The sequence below is a fragment of the Sarcophilus harrisii genome, chromosome 1, assembly GCF_902635505.1.
Source record: "Sarcophilus harrisii chromosome 1, mSarHar1.11, whole genome shotgun sequence".
NCBI lineage: Eukaryota > Metazoa > Chordata > Mammalia > Dasyuromorphia > Dasyuridae > Sarcophilus > Sarcophilus harrisii.
The window spans coordinates 575,627,893-575,648,106 of record NC_045426.1 but is presented as its reverse complement, the minus strand read 5'-3'; the positions used below and the strand labels follow the sequence as shown (position 1 = coordinate 575,648,106).

Below are 20,214 nucleotides of genomic sequence, written 5' to 3'. Positions count from 1 at the left end.
TAAGTATCTGAGGCTAAATTTGAACTCAGGTCCTCCTGATTTCAGGGCTGGTGCTCTAGCCATTGTGCCACCTAGTTGCCCCATTTAATATGTTATTAAAAAACTGTTGTCATGACAGGATAACTTGTGGTAGAGCCCACAAATTTCAGTCTTTTGATGTGAATTTCCACACCTGGTCTACTGGAGAAATACTCAATTCTAGTCCTTCTGATGGTCCCTCTAATATCTCTTTAGTTCTAAATTTGTAATTCTAATAAATGAGAATACTAATACATTAATTAAAAGCTACATGATATATTTGAGCACAAAAACTAGTAAATCTGACAGAAAACAGATTACAAATATTCAGCCCTTTCAAAAATTTTAAGTTACACAAACACAGTTCACACCCATTTTATGAAAAATTCAAAATGGGAATAAGCATACTTATTTAATGTATACATCAATAAGAAATTGTAATATTAACCTATAACATTACCTTATTATAATTTTTATATCAGGCCCCAATGGCTTTCAATTTCTTTAAATAGGTACTTTCCACTTAAACCATGTTTTTTTCCCCTCCAACAGAAACTTTGTTTTCTTCTTTCAACTACAATTGTCAGCAATTTGGTTCCAGCTACAAAGACCAGTGCAGCACAATATAAATTTTGTTTTAGAAGGAAAAGTTAAAAAAAAAAAAAAAAAAAAAAGGAAAGGAAAAAAGAAAGCTTTTTTTTTTTTAAAGGGTAGAAAAAGATATTTAGGGGAAAAGTGTAGCATCTCAAAAGAGATTGTAAAAAAAGAAAAAAACAAGAAAGCAAAAGGTACTCAATTATGTATTTGTACTACAAGAAAAATATCAGATCACATTTAATAAGAAAAATAGTAACTGAGGATTTTCAATTGTAAAAATATAATCAACAGGTTAAAAATGTCAGAACAGGTCCATTTGACTCCTAAAATAGGTTAGTTTCCTATGTACCAGAATATAAACAAAACAAATTTCTCAGTTCTCAGAGGTTTTATCATATTTCTCAGGCAACTAATATAAATATGAAGCAATAGGGATGTGAACACACACACACACACACACAATCATAGCACATTAGTTATGTACATATACCTGAACGTTTATCTATTTGTGAATGTTATCTCTCAGAAGAAAAAAATACATTTATTTTTAATGAAAACCAACCTTGCTGTGCTTTTGCTTTATACTGCTAACAGATCAAGTAGGTCTATGTGACCTCAAGGAGCTTTTAAAAAGGTAAAAAGAAAATCAAACAAAATAGTGCTTCAATCTAATTTTAAGACATTTTAACAATTCTTGGTCATGTAAATTAATGAATCAAGTCTCATGATATCTGCACCATATATTCAAATTTTAAGACAAAACAGAAGAGTTCAGAATTATAGTTAATACACTTTAAATTGATTATTTTTATATACAAAAAACCCACCATAGTTATCTCCAGCATATAAACAGGAAAACTAGTGCAATACATATACACAGGTTTATTCAATAAATATACTTTTGGCCTAATGGTTGCCTCAAAGTTTGCAAACAGTGCAGAAATGGTCATTTCTCAAAAAATAGTCAACATTGAGCAAAGCTCACAATTTTGAAAGATCATCTCCGAACTCTATTGTCATAAATTTCAAAGACATCAGAAACAAACTAAACATACTATCATTTTACAAAAATAGAAATATTGTTTCAGATTTTACAAAACTTTACAAAATCTGGTCTATTATTCATTTTAAGTTCAAAGTTTATTTTATACCGGGCTAAGATGACCTCTGAGGATAGAAAGCTGTTTAAGTATATTAAAGACATTTTCTGCACTGATCATTTATGCAAATTATTTAATTCCAACTTTTCAGGCCCAAGTCTCTTTTCCATTTTTAACAAGGTAGTTTTCATTCATTTATAACTGAAGGATTGGAAGAGACTGCTTATTTTTGAAGATATTAGATGAAAAATTTTCACTTTTACTTCAACTTTTAAAGCCATTCAATATGCTTTTTAAAATAATTCTTACTAAAATTAGAGATAGTATCGAAAAGGCTCAAAATAAACTTGATAAATTGGAAAGTAAATTTTTAAACAAAAAGCCTTATTAAAATAAAATTCTGGGTTGTCACATACAATTTGGTACCTATAAAAATGTTAAGAATAGAATTACTCAACTATTTTATAGGAAAAACATGCCCACGTGGAAATGACTATTTCCCAAATTGGTAGCCATGGTTAGGACTTACTTTCTTAAGCACTAATTTTATCATATTTATTTCAAATAGCACCAATGGGTTTTTCTTTTTGTTATAACAATTGAAAAAATGGAAACGTAGGGGCTTATTTCCAGTAACTGTGCTATTAATATAAGGCACTGCATGGCACACACAAAAAAAATCAAAAGCAAAACAAAGTCATGCCAAATAAATGACACCGATGTTTGTTAGGGGCCTTAATCACTAGATAGTTAGAAAAACTACTAATCTTATGTAAATAACTTATTAATCCAAAAGTACATTCAGTTTTCCATAATTTTATGATGCTTTTCTTTTATACCAAAATACAGAAATGATGAAAATATCAATGTAGCATATGATCTGTTAATTAAAAAAAAAAGTTCTAACTGAATTTTTCCAACCTTATATGAAGAGGATAGTCTAGAAAAACTCAAGTATAAGAAGGTGGAAAATTATGTGATACATTTGCAATAGTTTATCCCTGCAGAAGAGTGAAACTATTCTCAATAGAATATACTGAGGCACATAGGTTGGAAGTTTCTCAGGTAAATTTATGGCTAGAATGAAATTTCTGGAGGCCACAATAATAATCTCCCCCAAAGCAGATTATCTCCGATCACACTCAATTTTGTTTCTGAAAATACTTTTATATTTTTAGTCACTACTATCTTCATCATCTTCATCATCAGATACATTATTCAAAGGGGACTTAGTTGATTGGCTATAAGAGTCTGATCTAGTAGGCTGACATGTAGCCAAGTCCCCAGAAGAAAGCAGATCAAAGCAGAAATCACAAATCCTCACAGGCTTGGAAGACTGGCTAGGTAGAAGAAACCGCTTTTCAGAGCAAGGCCCACACACAACAAAGCCACATTTGCGGCAATGGTGACGACGATTAACAGGAGTAAATTTTGCTTTCTGACAACGCATACACACAGTTGCTTCAGAGTCAGGTACCCAGACAGCAGCATGTTCATTACTGGGAGTCTTCCCACTTTTAGAGAGTAAATCGGTAACACACTTATTTATGTGGTTCATCCATTCTGATTTTTCAGTAGCTGTAGCTGCATAAACAGCAAATGATTTAGTTGGTGTTTTGATAAGCCATCCATTCCGTAGGTCCCCCTCATCTTTGATGGAATCAATAGTGACATTTTCCAGGGGAATTATATGCTGCTTGTTATATTTTTTCTTCTGAATGACTATATTGCCATAGACAAGAATATCATTAAATAGGAAAAACTGCCTTGCTTTTGGCTTCTTTCTACACAACTTAGTCAATACTCCTTCTCCAATAAGAACCCGTCCAGGAATAGTCAAGGGTTGTCCGGCTGCTCCAAAACAGTTTTCCACTATACTAATGCGTCTAGTATTTGCTTCACTGTTTGCCAATCGATCCACCATCTTCTGTTAGTAACCTAAAAAAAAAAAGAAAGAAAAGAAAAATTGTTGGCACACGGGGAAATTTTACAGAAGTTCACAAAAGCTAGGACAAATTACTTGACCTAGATTTAATATGCTGAATTGAGTTTTTTATAAAAGGGTCAAGTGTTCCAAAATTCCTAGTAGAAAAGTTAAGATCACCAAGACAATAGTTGAATGCCCCACAAAAGCGTTTATCATCAAAGCTTCTATAGATTTTGACACACAACACTTTTTCTACTGATAGGAACTCACAGCCAAACCAAAAAAGTGTGACACCAAACTTAGCTTAACAAACTAAACACAAAAAATTTCATAACTTCAAAATCACACACTCATAAAACCAAAGAAATATATTTTGTAGAGTGCCAAGCAACAAAGAGCCTATTTGATTAGGGCCTGGAAAAAGTTTACTTTTTGTTCCAATTTATTATGGAAGCAAGCAGGGAGGAAGAAAAGAGATTTGCTTGAAGGATATTAATGACCAAGTTTAATATCATTACCACTGAGATTACACATTTACAGAAAAGAGAATTTTCTAATCTTTAAGATACAGACATACTATTATACAACTGACCTGATGGGGCTGTAGTGTAAACCAAAAAATGACATGTCAGTCCTTATAGCTCTGCATAACTACAGAGTACACATAACTATTCATAGATTGGTCTTCAACATACAATAGTCTACCCTTAAAATACCTCAAATACATGCCAACTCTCAAAGAATTCAAAGATTTGACAAAAAATGGAAACTCATTTTAAAAAATAGATTTCCATTAAAGTCTCTAATGCTTCATTATGCTATTGAGATGAATCTGGGTTCTAGGTTATGCAAAAAAAAAAGTTACATCTTCTGGAAGGTACAGGCCTAAACAAATATGTCCATTATTTAACTAAATGTGGAGAGATTCATGATCAAGCTGCCCACAATGTAATGGATTTTTAAACTAGTGCCAATTTTGGAAGACCATCAACTAAGTCACAAGATGTTATAATATATGTAAGTGAAAGGAAGATCTATAAGAGCCATTAAACTTGAAAAAAATAAAACTCAGATAATCCCTAATTGTGTTGCAAAATTACAGAATTTAAATGCCCTGAATTTGATAAAGCAAACAATATTGAGCACAAAATTACTAAATTGTGAACTATTTGCTTTACCATTATAGAGTCTGATATCCCATAAATCACACCCAAAGATCTAGTCTAGAGTCTCTCATGTCACCCCTATTGGACAAGTACTGATTCTATAGGCTAAAAGCAGAAAAGAGAGAAGAGTCAAATGGACCTATTATTCATCAAAATGTAGTAAATATATCGCAGGGCAATTTAACTTATCCAACCTAGAGTACATACAGCAAATTACTCAGAAATACCAGAGTATAGACTTATTTAATGTTAGTTATCTCAGCTTGATATTTATTAAGTCCTGTTGGATCAACACTATTCTCAAAAGAATTTGGCTAAATAAGTTATCAAATATTACTCTACTCCTTGACTCAGCAGTATCCTTAACTAGACATTTACTCCTAAAGAGTTGAGGAAAAGGATCTATTATCTTCAAAATTATCTATAGCAGCTCTTTTTATGATAACAAAGGAAAGGGTGCCTATCATTTGGAGAATGGCAAAATAAATTGTGGCTTGTAAATATAATGAAATAATATTATCATGTACGAAATGATGAGGCGTACTTTCAAAGAAATTTGGAAAAAACTATGAACTAATGTAAAATGAAATGAGTATAACAAAGAAAATTATACAAGTTGTACAATAACAATAGCACTGTGAAAGCAACTGTGAAGAATTTAATAACTGAGCAACCACAATTTCATGATGAAATGTACCTATGCACCCTCATGAGATGGACATAGGGTGCAAGGAGACTTTTTGGACAAGGCAAATGCTTTGCTTCAGTATGCATATTTGTTAATTTAAATAATCTAACACAAATAGATCCCAGATTGTGGGCAGACAATTGTAATTTAGAAATAGCTGCATTAATGTATACAGAACAAATGCATACAATGCACATTCACTCATTGGTGTCATATGCCTGCTTTTAACAAGTAAAAATATGATGGATAAAAATTTTAAGTTACTAGCAAATCTAATTCTGATCTAAACATGGTTTGCTTTTTTTATGTTTACAATAAGAATGCTTTACTGTATACTATATTCACCAAAAGAAAATGGAGTTGCATAATAAGAGATTTGGATTTGGGTTGAAGATTTCTTAATTAGTTACCAATCAATAATATCCTATCACTGGCCTTCATTCCTACAGATCATTGCAAATCCCAATCACCACCAAAACATGCCAATTATGCCGTCCCAGGCCAGCTTTCAATCATCCTCTTTAGCCCTTTTTTCACCATCCAACCTACTTCAGTGTGCCCTTTAGACTTTCAAGAAACTTACTCTGTGGCACTTAATCCATAACATTTTGGAACTTCTGGTCCTAGGACTGAAGATATCCTAATTGATGAGTCAATAAATGCAAATTCAGTTAGATTAATTAGAAGCTAAATATAAAGACCTTACATTATATTCATTTATTTTATACATTCATTTATAGATGAGGAAATTTGTTCAAGCTCCTCTAACTCTAGAATCAAGTATTCTTTCCACAGTTTCATGGATTGTACAATATATCTATATTTTACAAACTAACCAAATTATTTGAATATCATAACAAACAAGTAGGAACCTAATTACATAATTAGATGAAAAGATTAGAAAAAAGCCAAAGTCTTAAAAAAAAAAAAAAAGAGACACATGGAAGTCAATTCTAAAGACATGATTAATATATCATAGAAAGATTCTTTCCTTTATCACAGATAACAATCAACAATTAAATCTTTACAAGATGAATTTACTAAATTTTACTTAGGTTTATTCAGAAAAGGAATAAGAATGAAATAAAGCTGACAATCTCAGAATTAAATCAGGATAGTGCTTTGGGATGTTTTCTTATTTAGTATTTCCCAACCATTAGTACATATCCTATAGTTGTCTATACTATCTTGTTGGAATCCTTACAAAGTGCTAATTTAGCATGGTACTTGGCAAATCCTCTAGTTCACTAATGTATTTAAGTACTTCATTGGAGTTCATACATTTGGGAGATTTCAGGGTTTAGTATGAGATATCCAAATTCACATATCCCTTAATCCCTCACTCAGGAGGAGTTAACCTTTGGGAGATCATATATATAGAAGCTCTTAGAGCTTCAAGTGAGTTACTTCTGAACATTGCCAGGGGTCAGAGAGGAGCACTCTGGGGGGAAGCCCACAAGCCCACTCTCAGAGGCAAGACAGATTCATTTCATCTTCCACCTTTGTGCTGGCTGGAGGCGGAAGGGAGCAGAGGCAAAGGACTATCAGAGCAAGAGCTCTTGGAACCAAGGAGAGAGAAGGCCTCCAGAAAACTAGCCGAGCCCCAAGTGAAGGAGATAAGATTTTGGAAGAGACAATAAAAGACTGTACTTTAATCCCTGGCTGCATTTGGGGTGATTATTGATCTGAACTGATACTAGGGCTACCTCCCCAAGAAACCTGCTCCCAGAGAGAACCATTATATTATATATTAAAGAACAACACCACACTATCTAATGTTAATTTTTTTCCAGTCTAAAAGATTTTTGCTCCATAGCACATCTTTGCTAAAGGGAGTAATATAATTCTCACTAGTTCAATGGTGTTTCTTAAGATTGCTATCCTGCCCCAAACTTAAAGGTCTTGTACAATCTTTTAAAATAGTTGGGGAAATTTTATTTCACATTTGCAGATTCATCTTTTATTGATTTTACACATTTATTTTTATATATTATTATATTATATATTTATATTAATTTTTATTTTTATTCTGAAGATATAATATGAACTCATGAATCTTCAAATGATGTCAAATAATTTTTCTATCTTCAACCAAATTTATGATTTGAGGGGAAGACAGAAATGGACAAGCTAAAAGTGGCCACTAGCAATCATTGTTTCCATTCCTCTTGAATTTATCTCAGGAAGTACTCTGGTCCAGTGTACTGAGTAGACTTTTTTATAGCTCTTCAGTAAAGCTAATTTGGGGTCTGAACTGAAGTTAGTAATCAATACACTTTGGCACTATACTTTCCAGGGGATGTACAAATTGATAATGAGATTGACACATACACATTGCCAGAGCTAGCTCATTCATGTCTGGAAAGCTCCAAAGGAAAGTATGGAAAGACTCAACTGAAGGTCTATAAGAATCATTATCCTTTGGAACTATGCTCAAAAAGTTATCAAATTGTGTATACCCTTTGATCCAGCAGTGTTACTATGGGGCTTATGTCTCAAAGAGCTGTTAAAGAAGAAAAAGGGACCCACATGTGCAAAAATGTTTGTGGAAGCCCTTTTTATAGTGGCAAGAAACTGGTAACTGAGTGGATGCCCATCAATTGGAGAATGGCTGAATAAATTGTGATATACAAATATTATAGAATATTATTGTTCTGTAAGAAACGAACAGCAGGATGATTTCAGAAAGGCCTGGAATGACTTACATGAACTGATACTAAGTAAAATGAACAGGATCAAGAGATCATTCCAACAACAATACAATATGATGATCAATTCTGATGGATGTGGCCCTCTTCAATAATGAGATGAACCAAATTAGTTCCATTAGAGCAGTAATGAATTGAACCAGCTTCACCCAGCGAAAGAACTCTGGGAGATAACTATGAACCACTACATAAAATTCCCAATCCCTCTATTTTTGTCCACCTGCATTTTTGATTTCTTTCACAAGCTAATTGTACACCATTTCAAAGTCCGATTCTTTTTGTACAGCAAAATAACTGCATAGACATGTATACATATATTGTATTTGACTTATACTTTTAACATATTTAACATGTATTGGTCAACCTGCCATCTGGGGGAGGGGATGGGGAGAGGAGAAAAGTTGGAACCAAAGGTTTTGCAACTGTCAATGCTGAAAAATTACCCATGCATATATCTTGTAAATTAAAAGCTATTAAAAAAAAAACCATTATCCTAATAAACTCATTGTATGCCAGTGAAACCTGGACAGCACACTGCTTCCATTTGAATAGGCTTAGGAAGATAATGAAGACCACCGGGCAGGATAAGATACTGGATACTGAAGTCCTTTCAGAACCAAATGGTCAAGCATTCAAATTCTCCTCCATATAGTGAAAACCCAGTGGGCTGGCCATACATTGTTTAAATGCCAAACATATGGTTTGCCAAAAAGACTTTTATAGACAATACACACAGAGGGCAAGTACTCATGTGGCAGCCAGAAAAAGCAATACAAGGACATCCTCAAGGTCTCTCAAAAATTTTAGAACTGATTGTATGACATGGGAGATGCTGGCATAGGGCCACTTAGCATGATATATCTTCATCATAGAGGATGTTGCTCTGTGAGCAACACAAAACTAAAGTCACTCAAAAGATATGGGAAATACACATATTTAAAGAAATCTATCCCAAATGATCTTATAGTTTATTTGTGCCTGATCTGTGCCACAGGTCATTCTGAATTTATACTGGTCTGATCAGCCGGTCAGATACACTATAACTTTATTAATGATGTCACTTAAGTCCCCTTTAAAAAAGGACAACAACCAAGGCGTTAATATCCTATTCACAGTAATACTGAGTTTTTTCCTACTGCTATTCCCACACTTTTCTTTAACCTCCAAATATACACTAGCTCTGGCAATGTATTGTGTCAACCTCATTATCAATTACTGAAAAATTTTTATACATCTTATTTCTAAAATGAAAAGCTGACCTCTAAAATTTGCTAAACCAACTGGAAACGTTGATAGGTCACATTTAACAAATTAAATAAAATTACTAATTTAACCATTCTGTATAACTACTACTTTCTCTCAATCGTACACATATGTATTCAATTCATTCATTGCTCTTGTATCCTTGTGCTCTTTAACAAATCTGCAAAGGATTTCAGAAGCCTTGGCTGAACAAAAGTTCCCTCTAAACACCCATCCCACAATCATAGTTTAACCTTCCTGAGTTTCAGTTTTGTCTTCTATAAAATAAGGGAGCTGAACTAGGTAGTTTCTCAGGTTCATTCTAGTTCTAAATCTATAAAACCTCTACCTCCTAAATTTTATTATTATCTAAATATAGTCAGGTCTTTCCTAGACCTTAAGTTTATTTAATTTGTTTCAACTAATAGAAAGGAATGTTTTCATTTATCTTAAAATCACTTAACTAGCAATCCTCAACTATTCACAACAGACAAGAAACTAGAAACAAGCAATAATGGACTTCTAAGCATATCAAAAAAAAAAAAAAATTAAAATTTTATCCAGAAGGTTTTCAGGTAATTCCAAATTAATTCTAACAAGTTTTGGTAATCTGGTATTGTGATTCACGTATGAAGAAATGAAGCAACAAACTGGAAGATAGGTAAGAGAGATGCAAACAAGATGAGGTACATAGTACTACACAGATTTCAGAAAAACCTGGAAATACATGCACTGATTTATGTTGAGTAGGCAGAACCAGGAGAACATTATACAGAACAGCAGCAGCAACATTGTAAAATGATCCACTATGATAAGATTTAGCTCTTCTCAGTACTACAATGAAGCAAGACAATTCCAAAAGATTGATAATGGACAATGCTATCCCCATCCAGAAAAAGAATTATAGAGTCTGAATGCAGATCAAAGCCACTGTTTTTACTTTTTCTTTTGTCTTTTGTTTCTTCCTTCTCATGGTTTTTTCCCTTTTATTCAGATTTTTCTTTCAATAACATGACTAATGTGGAAATATGTTTTAACATGATGGTACTTTAAAATCTGTATCAGATTGTGTTTGTTGTCTTTGGGAGGAAGGAGTAATTTTTTTTTTAATAATAGCATTTTATTTTCAAAATAGTGTAAAGATAGTTTTCAACATTTATCCTAAAAACCTTGTCTTCCCTCCTTCCTCCAACTCTTCCCTACCCCAGAGAGCAAGTAATCCAATATAAATTAAACATGTGCAATTCTTCTAAACATATTTCCACATACTGCCCGAGAAAAATCAGATCAAAAGGGGGGGAAAAAAAAGGCAAGCAAATAAACTACATTGTGATTCACATTCAGTCCCCAGAGACCTCTGACTCTTTCTGTTCCAAGTCTATTGGAATTGGCCTGAATCACCCTCATTGTTGAAAAGAGCCAACTCCATCAGAATTGATCATCACATAATCTTGCTGCTACTGTTACATTCTCCTGGTTCTACTCACTTCACTTAGCATCAGTTCTTGTCTCTTCAGACCTTTCTGAAATCATCCTGCTCATCATTTCTTATAGAACAATAATATTCCATCACATTCATATACCATAACTTATTCAACCATTCCTCAACTGATAGGCACCCATTCACTTTCCAGTTCCTTGCCACTACAAAAAAAGACTGCTACAAACATTTTTGCACATTGGATCCTTTTCACTTTTTTATGATCTCTTTTTCCCTCTTTATGATCAGTAGAGATACTACTGAATCAAAGGGATTGGACAGTTTCAAATTGTTCAGGGAGAAAAATTTTGAAGTCAAAACTATCTTTACATGTAATTGGAAAAAAAAAATGCTATTAAATGGAAAACAGAGAGAGAGGGGTGGGGTGGGGGTGGGGGGAGGGCATATGACAGGGCCACTGGTCCCGTCTGCTACTATAATGATCCCAAAGATGCTTTACAAAAAGCTTACAAAAAATGAGCTTGTATCTCAAAACTTTTATTTACCAAATCAGCAAAAAAAAAATAAAAAAAAATATATATATATATATATATATATGGAAGAATATTTACTAGGCAGACAGAATTGTCCCAGGGCTATTTCCAATTGAACTTCATCAAAAACAGAAAACAAGATCAACAGAAATTAGAAATAGCTGACATATATAACATGTAACAAGTTAAATATCTCACTCTACTGAATCAAATACTTCATATAATCAAATAACTACTGTAGGATCTAGTATTTTCTGCATCTTTAACTTAACTATTGTGATTATACAGATGTTACCTGCTATAGAATAATATCATTTGTGAAAGTCTGGAAGTTTTTTCATATTTTCAAAGATATCCTCAATATAGATTACTCACAATGATTTTAGAGCTAGAAAAGTTGTGATTTTCTTATTTCCCTCTCTAAAATCTTTTTGTGAGTAATCTGCAATCTGGCATAATTTAACTTCAGAAACCAAAGCTTAGTGTGTAAGCAAAATGTAACAACTGCAAAGTTCATTAGAAAACAATTTTTAAAAAGGATTCCTGATATTAGAATCTCTTTAAAATCTGTACTCTAAAAGTACAGATAACCAAAGTGTGCATACCCTTTGATCCAGCAGTGCTACTACTGGGCTTATACCCCAAAGAGATAACTAAAGAAGGGAAAGGGACTTGTATGTGCCAAAATGTTTGTGGCAGCCCTGTTTGTAGTGGGCCAGAAAATGGAAAATGAATGGATGCCCATCAATTGGAGAATGGTTGGGTAAATTGTGGTATATGAATGTTACGTAATATTATTGTTCTGTAAGAAATGACCAGAAAGATGAATACAGAGAGGCTTGGAGAGACTTACATGAACTGATGTTAAGTGAAATGAGCAGAACCAGGAGATCATTATATATTTCAACAACAATACTGTATCAGGATGTATTCTGAGAGGGAAGTGGATTTCTTCAACAAAAAGAAGATCTAATTCAGTTCCAGTTGATCAATGATGGACAGAAGCAGCTACACCCAAAGAAAGAACACTGGGAAATGAATGCAAACTGTTTGCATTTTTGTTTTTCTTCCTGGGTTATTTTTATCTTCTGAATCTAATTCTTCCTGTGCAACAAGAGAACTGTTCAGTTCTGCACACATATATTGTATCTAGGATATACTGTGACATATTTAACATGTATAGGACTGCTTGCCATCTGGGGGAGGGGGTGAAGGGAGGAAGGGGGAAAGTCGGAACAGAAGTGAGTGCAAGGGATAATGTTGTAAAAAATTACCCAGGCATAGGTTCTGTCAATAAAAAGTTATAATTATTAAAAAAAAAAAAGTACAGATAAGAATTTTACAACTCCAGCTCCCTTCTTAATCATTTTTTGGGGGAAGAGGCACATTTTGCATTTACTTAGTATTTTATATATTTATATACTCTTCAATATATGTAATACAAGAGGCAAAATCTTTCCTAAAAAAATGTAATACTGAAAAGAGAACCAACAGAACTGAAAATCTGTTCTTTTTATTGCAAATATGATCCTCGATATAATCTTGTGGGGAGGTGGAGCCAAGATGGCAGAGAGAAGCAAAAGCATAGACTGAGCTCTCCTCAGCTTCCCTCAGAATCAACCACAAAAGGCAAATTCCGCAAATCTGGAATAACAGGCAGGACTTGGCCAGTTCAATCCAGCTCAATGAGAAAGCCAAAGCACAGCAGAAAATCAGTGAGAGGCCTCTGTCCCCCTGCAAAATATTGGGGCCATCTCCACTGTGTCCCCTAAAGCAAAAAAGAGCTCTGAACTTATGTAGACAGGGAAAAGTCAGAACCAAAAACCCAAAGGACAACAGCAATGGCAAAATGACTACAGATGAAGCCTCAAAGGGACATAATAAGAACTTGTGTAGAGCTCAAAAAGCACTCTTGGAAGATCTCAGAAAGGATGTTAAAAAGAGAAGCAGGAAAAAAAAGTGGAAAAAAGAAATGAGAACTGTGAAGAATTTTATGACAGAGGTATGATGCTGATTATCTAAAACCAGGAATGGTCAAAACAGAGAAAGTTACAGATCAATTTCCTTAATGAATACTGATGCAAAAACTTAATAAAATATTAGCAAAAAGATTACAGCAAGAAATCACCAAGGATAATATGCTCTTATTGAGGTCTAGATTTGGGGTACCTAAATGACATTAGGGTTTAGTTGAGGTCTAGTGGCAAGTATGAGGTACAAGGGAGTCAAACGGAGCTCCCCTGAAACCCACTTGGATTCGGCACAGACGATAAATGAGGTCTAGTAGCCAATAAAAGCATTTATTAGTCCGAGAGCTAGATTGATAAAAGAGGTTTATTATTGGGTTTGGAAGTAAGGAATTAGGTGAAGGTAGAGATAAGGAGGGCACCGGACAGAGGGTCCAATGGACAGAGGGTCCTCACATGGCTAGCATGTTTGGAATCTCTGCAAAGAGGGGGTCCCAGTGTCTCCCCCTTTTATAATGGGAGATTTAGCTTGAGGGGCTTTTGGGTATAGCCCAAAATTGGCTCAGATGCGGGTGGGGCTGGGACAGATCTTCTATTGGAATTCAAAGGGACTAGGATTTGTGAGTTAAAGGGTAATTACATTAATTAGGGAGGGAAGGGGTTGGAATCAAAGATAGGAATCTTTTCCCACATCACTCTGACCAAATAGTTGAAATTTCAACCAGGAATACAGGGGTTGGTTCAATATTAGGAAAACTATCAGCATAATTAACTATCAATAACAAAACAAGCAGAAATCATAATTATCTCAATAAATGCAGAAAAAGCATTTATATAAAAACACTAGAGAGCATATAGGAGTTTTCCCTAAAATAAATAGCATTTATCTAAAACCATCAACAAGCATTATATGTTATGGGAATAAGCTAGAAGCATTTCCATTAAGATCAGGGAAGACAAGATTGGCCATTATCACTGCTATTATTCAACATTGTATTAAAATTTTAATGTTAGCAATAATAAAAGAAAAAGAAATTTAAAAAGCTAACGAAGAAATAAAACTACCAGTCTTTGCAAATATGATGGTATATTTAAAGAATCCCAGAGAATCAACTAAAAAACTACTGGATAATATAATTAACTTTAACAAAGTTGCAGGATATAAATAAACCCACATTAAGTCATTGTCATTTCTATATGTTTCCTACAAAACCCAGCCACATGAAATAGAAAGAGAAATCCCATTTAAAATAACTGTGGATAATATAAAATATTTGGGAGTCAACCTGCCAAGACAAAACCAGGAACACAATTGCAAAACATTTCATACAAAGAAAGTTAAATCTAAATAACTGGAAAAATATCAATTGTTAATAGAACTTAGCTAATATAATAAAAATGATAAATTCTACCTAAATTAGTTTACTTATTCAGTGTCATACTAATCACACTGATAAACAATTTACAGAATGAGAAAAAATAATAAAATTCATCCCAAAGAACAAAAGATTCAAGAATATCAAGAGAATTAATGAGAAAAAAAAAAAATGCAAAGACGGCCCAGAAATACCAGACCTAAAAACTATATTATAAAGTGGCAGTCATCAAAATTATTTGGTACTGGCTGAGAATAGTGGTTTTATAGGTTTTATAGGACACAATGGTCAATGACTATAGTAAGTTAATGTTTGATAACCCAAAGACTCCAGCTTTGGGGTTAAAAACTCACTATATGACAAAAATTGTTGGGAAAACTAGAAAATAGCACGCAGAAATTAGGCACTGATCAACATCTAAACACCCTATACCAAGATAAGGTCTAAATGGATTCATGATTTAGACATAAAGGGTGATACTAGAAGCAAATTAGGAGAGCAAGAGATAATTTTATCAGATCTGTGGAGAAAGGAGGAATTTATGGTCAAAGAATTAGAGGATGTCATAAAATATAAAATGGATCATTTTAATTAAATTAAAAAGGGGTTGCACAAACAAAACCAATGCAACCAAGTTTAGAAGATAAGCTGAGAAAAAATTTTTTTTACAACCAGTGTTCCTGATAAAGGCCCCATTTCTAAAATATATAGAGAACTGACTCAAACTTATAATACAAGTTATTCCTGAATTGATAAATGATCAAAGGATATGAACAATTTTCAAATGAAGAAATTAAAAGCCATTTCTAGTCATGTGAAAAGATGTTCTAAATTAATATTGATTAAAGAAATGCAAATTAAGAAAATTCCTGAGGTACCACTTCATACCTTTCAAATTGGCTTTTTTTTTTTTTTAAAGACAGGGAAAAGAATAAAATAAATGTTGGAGGGGGTGTGAGAAAACTGGAACATTAATACATTGTTGGGAGTTGTGAAATGAGAACAATTTGAAACTATGCCCAAAGGATTATAAAACTGTGCATATCCTTTGTTCCAGGCAGTCTCACTACTGGGTCTATATCCCAAGGACAGCATAAAAGAGGCAAAGCACCCACATATGTGCAAAAATGCAATAGCTCTTTTGGTGGCAAGGAATTAGAAATTGGATACCTATCCATTGGAAAATGCCTCAAAAAGTTAGGGCATATGAAGGTAATGAAATAGCATTATTCTATAAGAAATGATGAACAGGCTGATTTCAGAAAAACCTGAAAAGACCTCATGAACTGATTCTGAGTGAAGTAAGCAAAACCAAGAGAACATTTTACACAGTAACAATGTGATGATCAACTGTGATGGACTTAGCTCTTTAACTCAACAATGAGTTGATTCAAATCAATTCCAATAGCCTAGGGATGGAAAATGCCAATCACATCCAGAGAGAGAACTACGGAGAGATTGAATACAGTTCAAAGCATTTTTACATTTTTTGTTTTTTTTCTTTCTTAGATAGGTTCCCCCCACCCCCTTTTTGGTCTGATTTTTCTTGCACAATATGACAAATATAGAAACAGGTTAAATATGTGCAATTCTTTTAAACACATTTCAGACTGCTTGCTGTCTTGGGGAGGGAGAATGTAAGGGAAGGAGGGAGAAAAGCTTAGAACACAAAGTTTTACAAAAACACATGTTGAAAATTATCTTTACATGTATTTGGGAAAACAAAATACTATTTTAAAAATATATAATCTTGTGGATATGCAAACTACAGCTCAGGGTCAAAGGCTGTTGGAGATATAAATTAAGACTATGAGCCTCAAAAAAGTTAAGACTTTTTTGTCTTCTTTTGTATACTCCTACAGTAATTGGCACATAGGAAACATTTAATATAGAGACTAAATGACTCTCTTTTCAAAACTCCTTCCAACTGAATTATGAAATCTATATCAATAAATTTTACTTAATAAAAATAGTTGGAAGTGTGATGGAGAGTAAATGGAAAAGGCCCTGAGTCATAACCCAAAGACATGGGTCTTAGTCCCAATACTATCACTAACAATATTCCTGAAGTCTCTTAACTTTTCTATACTTCAATTTTACTTCCTCTGAAAATTAAGATATTACATTAAAATATTTCTAAGGTCTCTTTCAGTTTTCAAGTGTTATGGCCCATCAACATATTTCCAGATCTTGAGCCAATACTAATTTGTAGTTACATTAACAATACTATACTGGAACCTGAAAGAAAAACTCAAAAAGAAAGAGGAACAAAATGAAGGGTGGGGAAGAATATTATATACTCCCTTGAGTAAGTTTTACTATTTTAGGGTAATGTGCTTCCTCTCTTCTGTTCTGACAATCAACTAAATTAGGGATAAAAAAGCCATTTTACAAATTATATTTTATTTTATCTAATCGCCAATAAGGAAGATTTAGCACTGGAGTTGACAACACTACATTCAATAAAGTCAAAAGAGCAAGTTATTTTTCTTGAGGCAGCCATACTCTTTATTTTAATAACTACAACTTTAGAAAAATCACTTACTTCCTTGTGAATTCTGGAGGACCACATACTTGTTTATTCCTAATGAGAGAATATGCTATTTGAATGAGAAGTTTAGTCCAAAAATAGGGACATTAATTACCAAGGTTTGAATTTGTCAATTTAAGACTGACAGTCATACAAAAAAAGTGCCTTTAAAAAGTAGTTCTTTGTTATGAGTTAGCCTACAGAAATACTAAAAAGCATTTCAGTTAATACAATTAAAATTCCTTTAATGTTTTTTCTTATTAAAAAGCTCTTCACATATGATTATCTCAATAGATTCAGAAAAAGCATTTGCTAAAATCCAACATATCCAGTCCTATCAAAAAACTAGAGAGTATAGAAATAAACAGACTTTTCCTTAAAACAGTCAGAGCATCTATTTAAAGACATTAGCAAGAATCACATGTAATGGGGATAAACTGGAATCACTCCCAATAAAACAGGAACCATTCCCAATAAGATCAGGGATGAAACAAGATTGCTCACTATCACCATTACTATTCAATGTTGTTTTAGAAATGCTACCTTTGGCAATAAAAGAAGAAAAGGAGATTAAAGGAATTAGAAGAAACCAAATTATTACTCTTTGCAGATGATATGATGGTACTTAGAGAACCCCTGATAATCAACTAAAAAGCTATTAGAAATAATACACAACTTGAGCAAAGTTGCAAATACAAAATAAACCCACATAAATCATCACAAAAATCCAACAGCAAGAGATACAAAGAGAAATTCCATTTAAAATAACTGTTGCTAGGATGAAATATTTGGGAATCTATCTGCTAATGGAGGGTCAGGAACCACATGAGCAAAACTACAAAACACTTTTCACACAAAGTCAGATCTAAGCAATTGGAAAAATATCAAGTGCTCTTGGACAGACTGAGTGAATATAATAAAGATGACAATACTACCTAATCTATTTATTTAGTGCTATACCAATCAAACTCCCAAGAAACTATTTTACTGACCTAGAAAAAACAAAATTCACTTGGAAGAACAAAAGGTCAAGAATTTCAAGGAAATTAATGAAAAGAAAAGCAAATGACGGTGGCCTAGCTGTACCAGATCTAAAACTATATTATAAAGAAGCAGTCATCAAAGTAATTTGGTACTGGCTAAGAAACATAGTTGATCACTGGAATAGATTAGGTTCACAGGACAAAATAGTCAATGACTCTAGTAATGTAGTGCAAGCCAAAGCTTTTGGGATAAGAATTCACTATTTGACATAAACTGCTGGGAAAATTGAAAAGTAGTATGGCAGAAATTAGGCATTGACCCACACCTAACACTGTATACCCAAGATAAAGTCAAAATGGGTTCATGACCTAGACATAAAGAATGATATATTATAAACAAATTAGAAGAACATAGAATAGTTTACCTCTCAAATCTGTGGAGGAGTAAGGAATTTGCAACCAAAGAAGAATTAGAGATCATTATTGATCACAAAATAGATAATTTTGATTATATTAAATTAAAAAGTTTTTTACAAACAAAACTAATGCAGACAAGATTAGAAGGGAAGCAATAAATTGGGGAAAAAATTTTATATTCTGTTTCTGATAAAGGCCTCATTTCTAAAATATATACAGAATTGACTCTAATTTATAAGAAATCAAGCCATGCTTGATAAAAGGTCAAAGGATATGAACAGAGATTTTCAGATGAAGAAATAGAAACTATTTCTAGTCATATGAAAAGGTGCTCCAAATCAATCAAATCAAATTGATCAGAGAAATGCAAATTAAGACAACTTTGAAATACCACTATATACCTGTCAGGTTGGCTAAAATGACAAGAAACAATAATGACCAATGTTGGAGGGGATGTGGGAAAACTGGGACACTGATACATTACTGGTGGAACTGTGAACGAATCCAACCATTCTGGAGAGCAATTTGGAACAATGCTCAAAAAGTTATCAGCCTGTGCATACACTTTGATCCAGCAAGTGTTTCTACTGGGTTTATATCCCAAAGAGATCTTAAAAGAGGGAAAGAGACCCACATGTGCAAAAATGATTGTGTAATGGCAACTAACTGGAAACTGAATGGATGCCCACCAGTTGGAGAATGGCTGAAAAAATTATGGTATATGAATGTTATGGAATACTAATGTTTTGTAAGAAACGACCAACAGGATGATTTCAGAAAGGCAGAGAGAGAGAGACTTACATGAACCAACCAGGAGATCATTATACATGGCAACAACAAGATTATACGATGATCAATTCTGATGGATGTGGCTCTCTTCAACAATGAGATGATTTAAACCAATTCCACTTGTTCAGTGATGAAGAGAGCCATATACACCCAGAGAGGCCTGTGGGAACAAAGTATGGACCACAACAAGCATTCTCACCCCTCTGTTGTTGTTCGCTTGCATTTTGCTTTCTTTTTCAGTTTTTTCTCTTCCTTCTTGATTTGATTTTTCTTGTGCAAGATAATTGTATAAATATGTATACATATATTGGCATTAACATATATTTTGACATTTTTAACATGTATTGGACTACCTTGCCAGCTAAGGGAGAGGCTGGGGGAAGGAGGGGAAAATTTGGAACAAAAGGTTTTGCATTCAAAGGTCAATGTTGAAAAACTACCCATGCATAAGTTTTGTATCTAAAAAGCTTTAATAATAATAATAATAATAATAATATATATATATATATATATTTAAAATATATTTTTAAAAGCTGCTCAACACTAACTTTGTTACAGGGATAATTTTGTTAAAGTTTCATCACTTTTTTTTCCTTTTAACAATGTGAAAGTACATCAACAGGACAACAACTTTAGGAGAGCAGTTAAATCAGTCCTTGAGGAACAACAAGCTGATGAAAAACAAAGCTGTCTAATTTGTTAAGTCCATCATGTTAAGATATGCATAAAAGT

General features: G+C 33.3%; 1 protein-coding gene across 1 annotated transcript in view; it reads right to left on the bottom strand.

Moving 5' to 3' along the window:
* Positions 1 to 274: 274 nt before the first annotated feature.
* Positions 275 to 20,214, bottom strand: part of PLEKHF2 (pleckstrin homology and FYVE domain containing 2) — a 33,288-nt gene continuing 13,348 nt past the window's right edge. Inside the window, exon 2 of the mRNA XM_031947011.1 lies at positions 275 to 3,653. Coding sequence (XP_031802871.1) covers positions 2,890 to 3,639 — 750 coding nt within the window. The 5' untranslated portion in view covers positions 3,640 to 3,653 and the 3' untranslated portion in view covers positions 275 to 2,889. The remainder of the gene's footprint in view (positions 3,654 to 20,214) is intronic.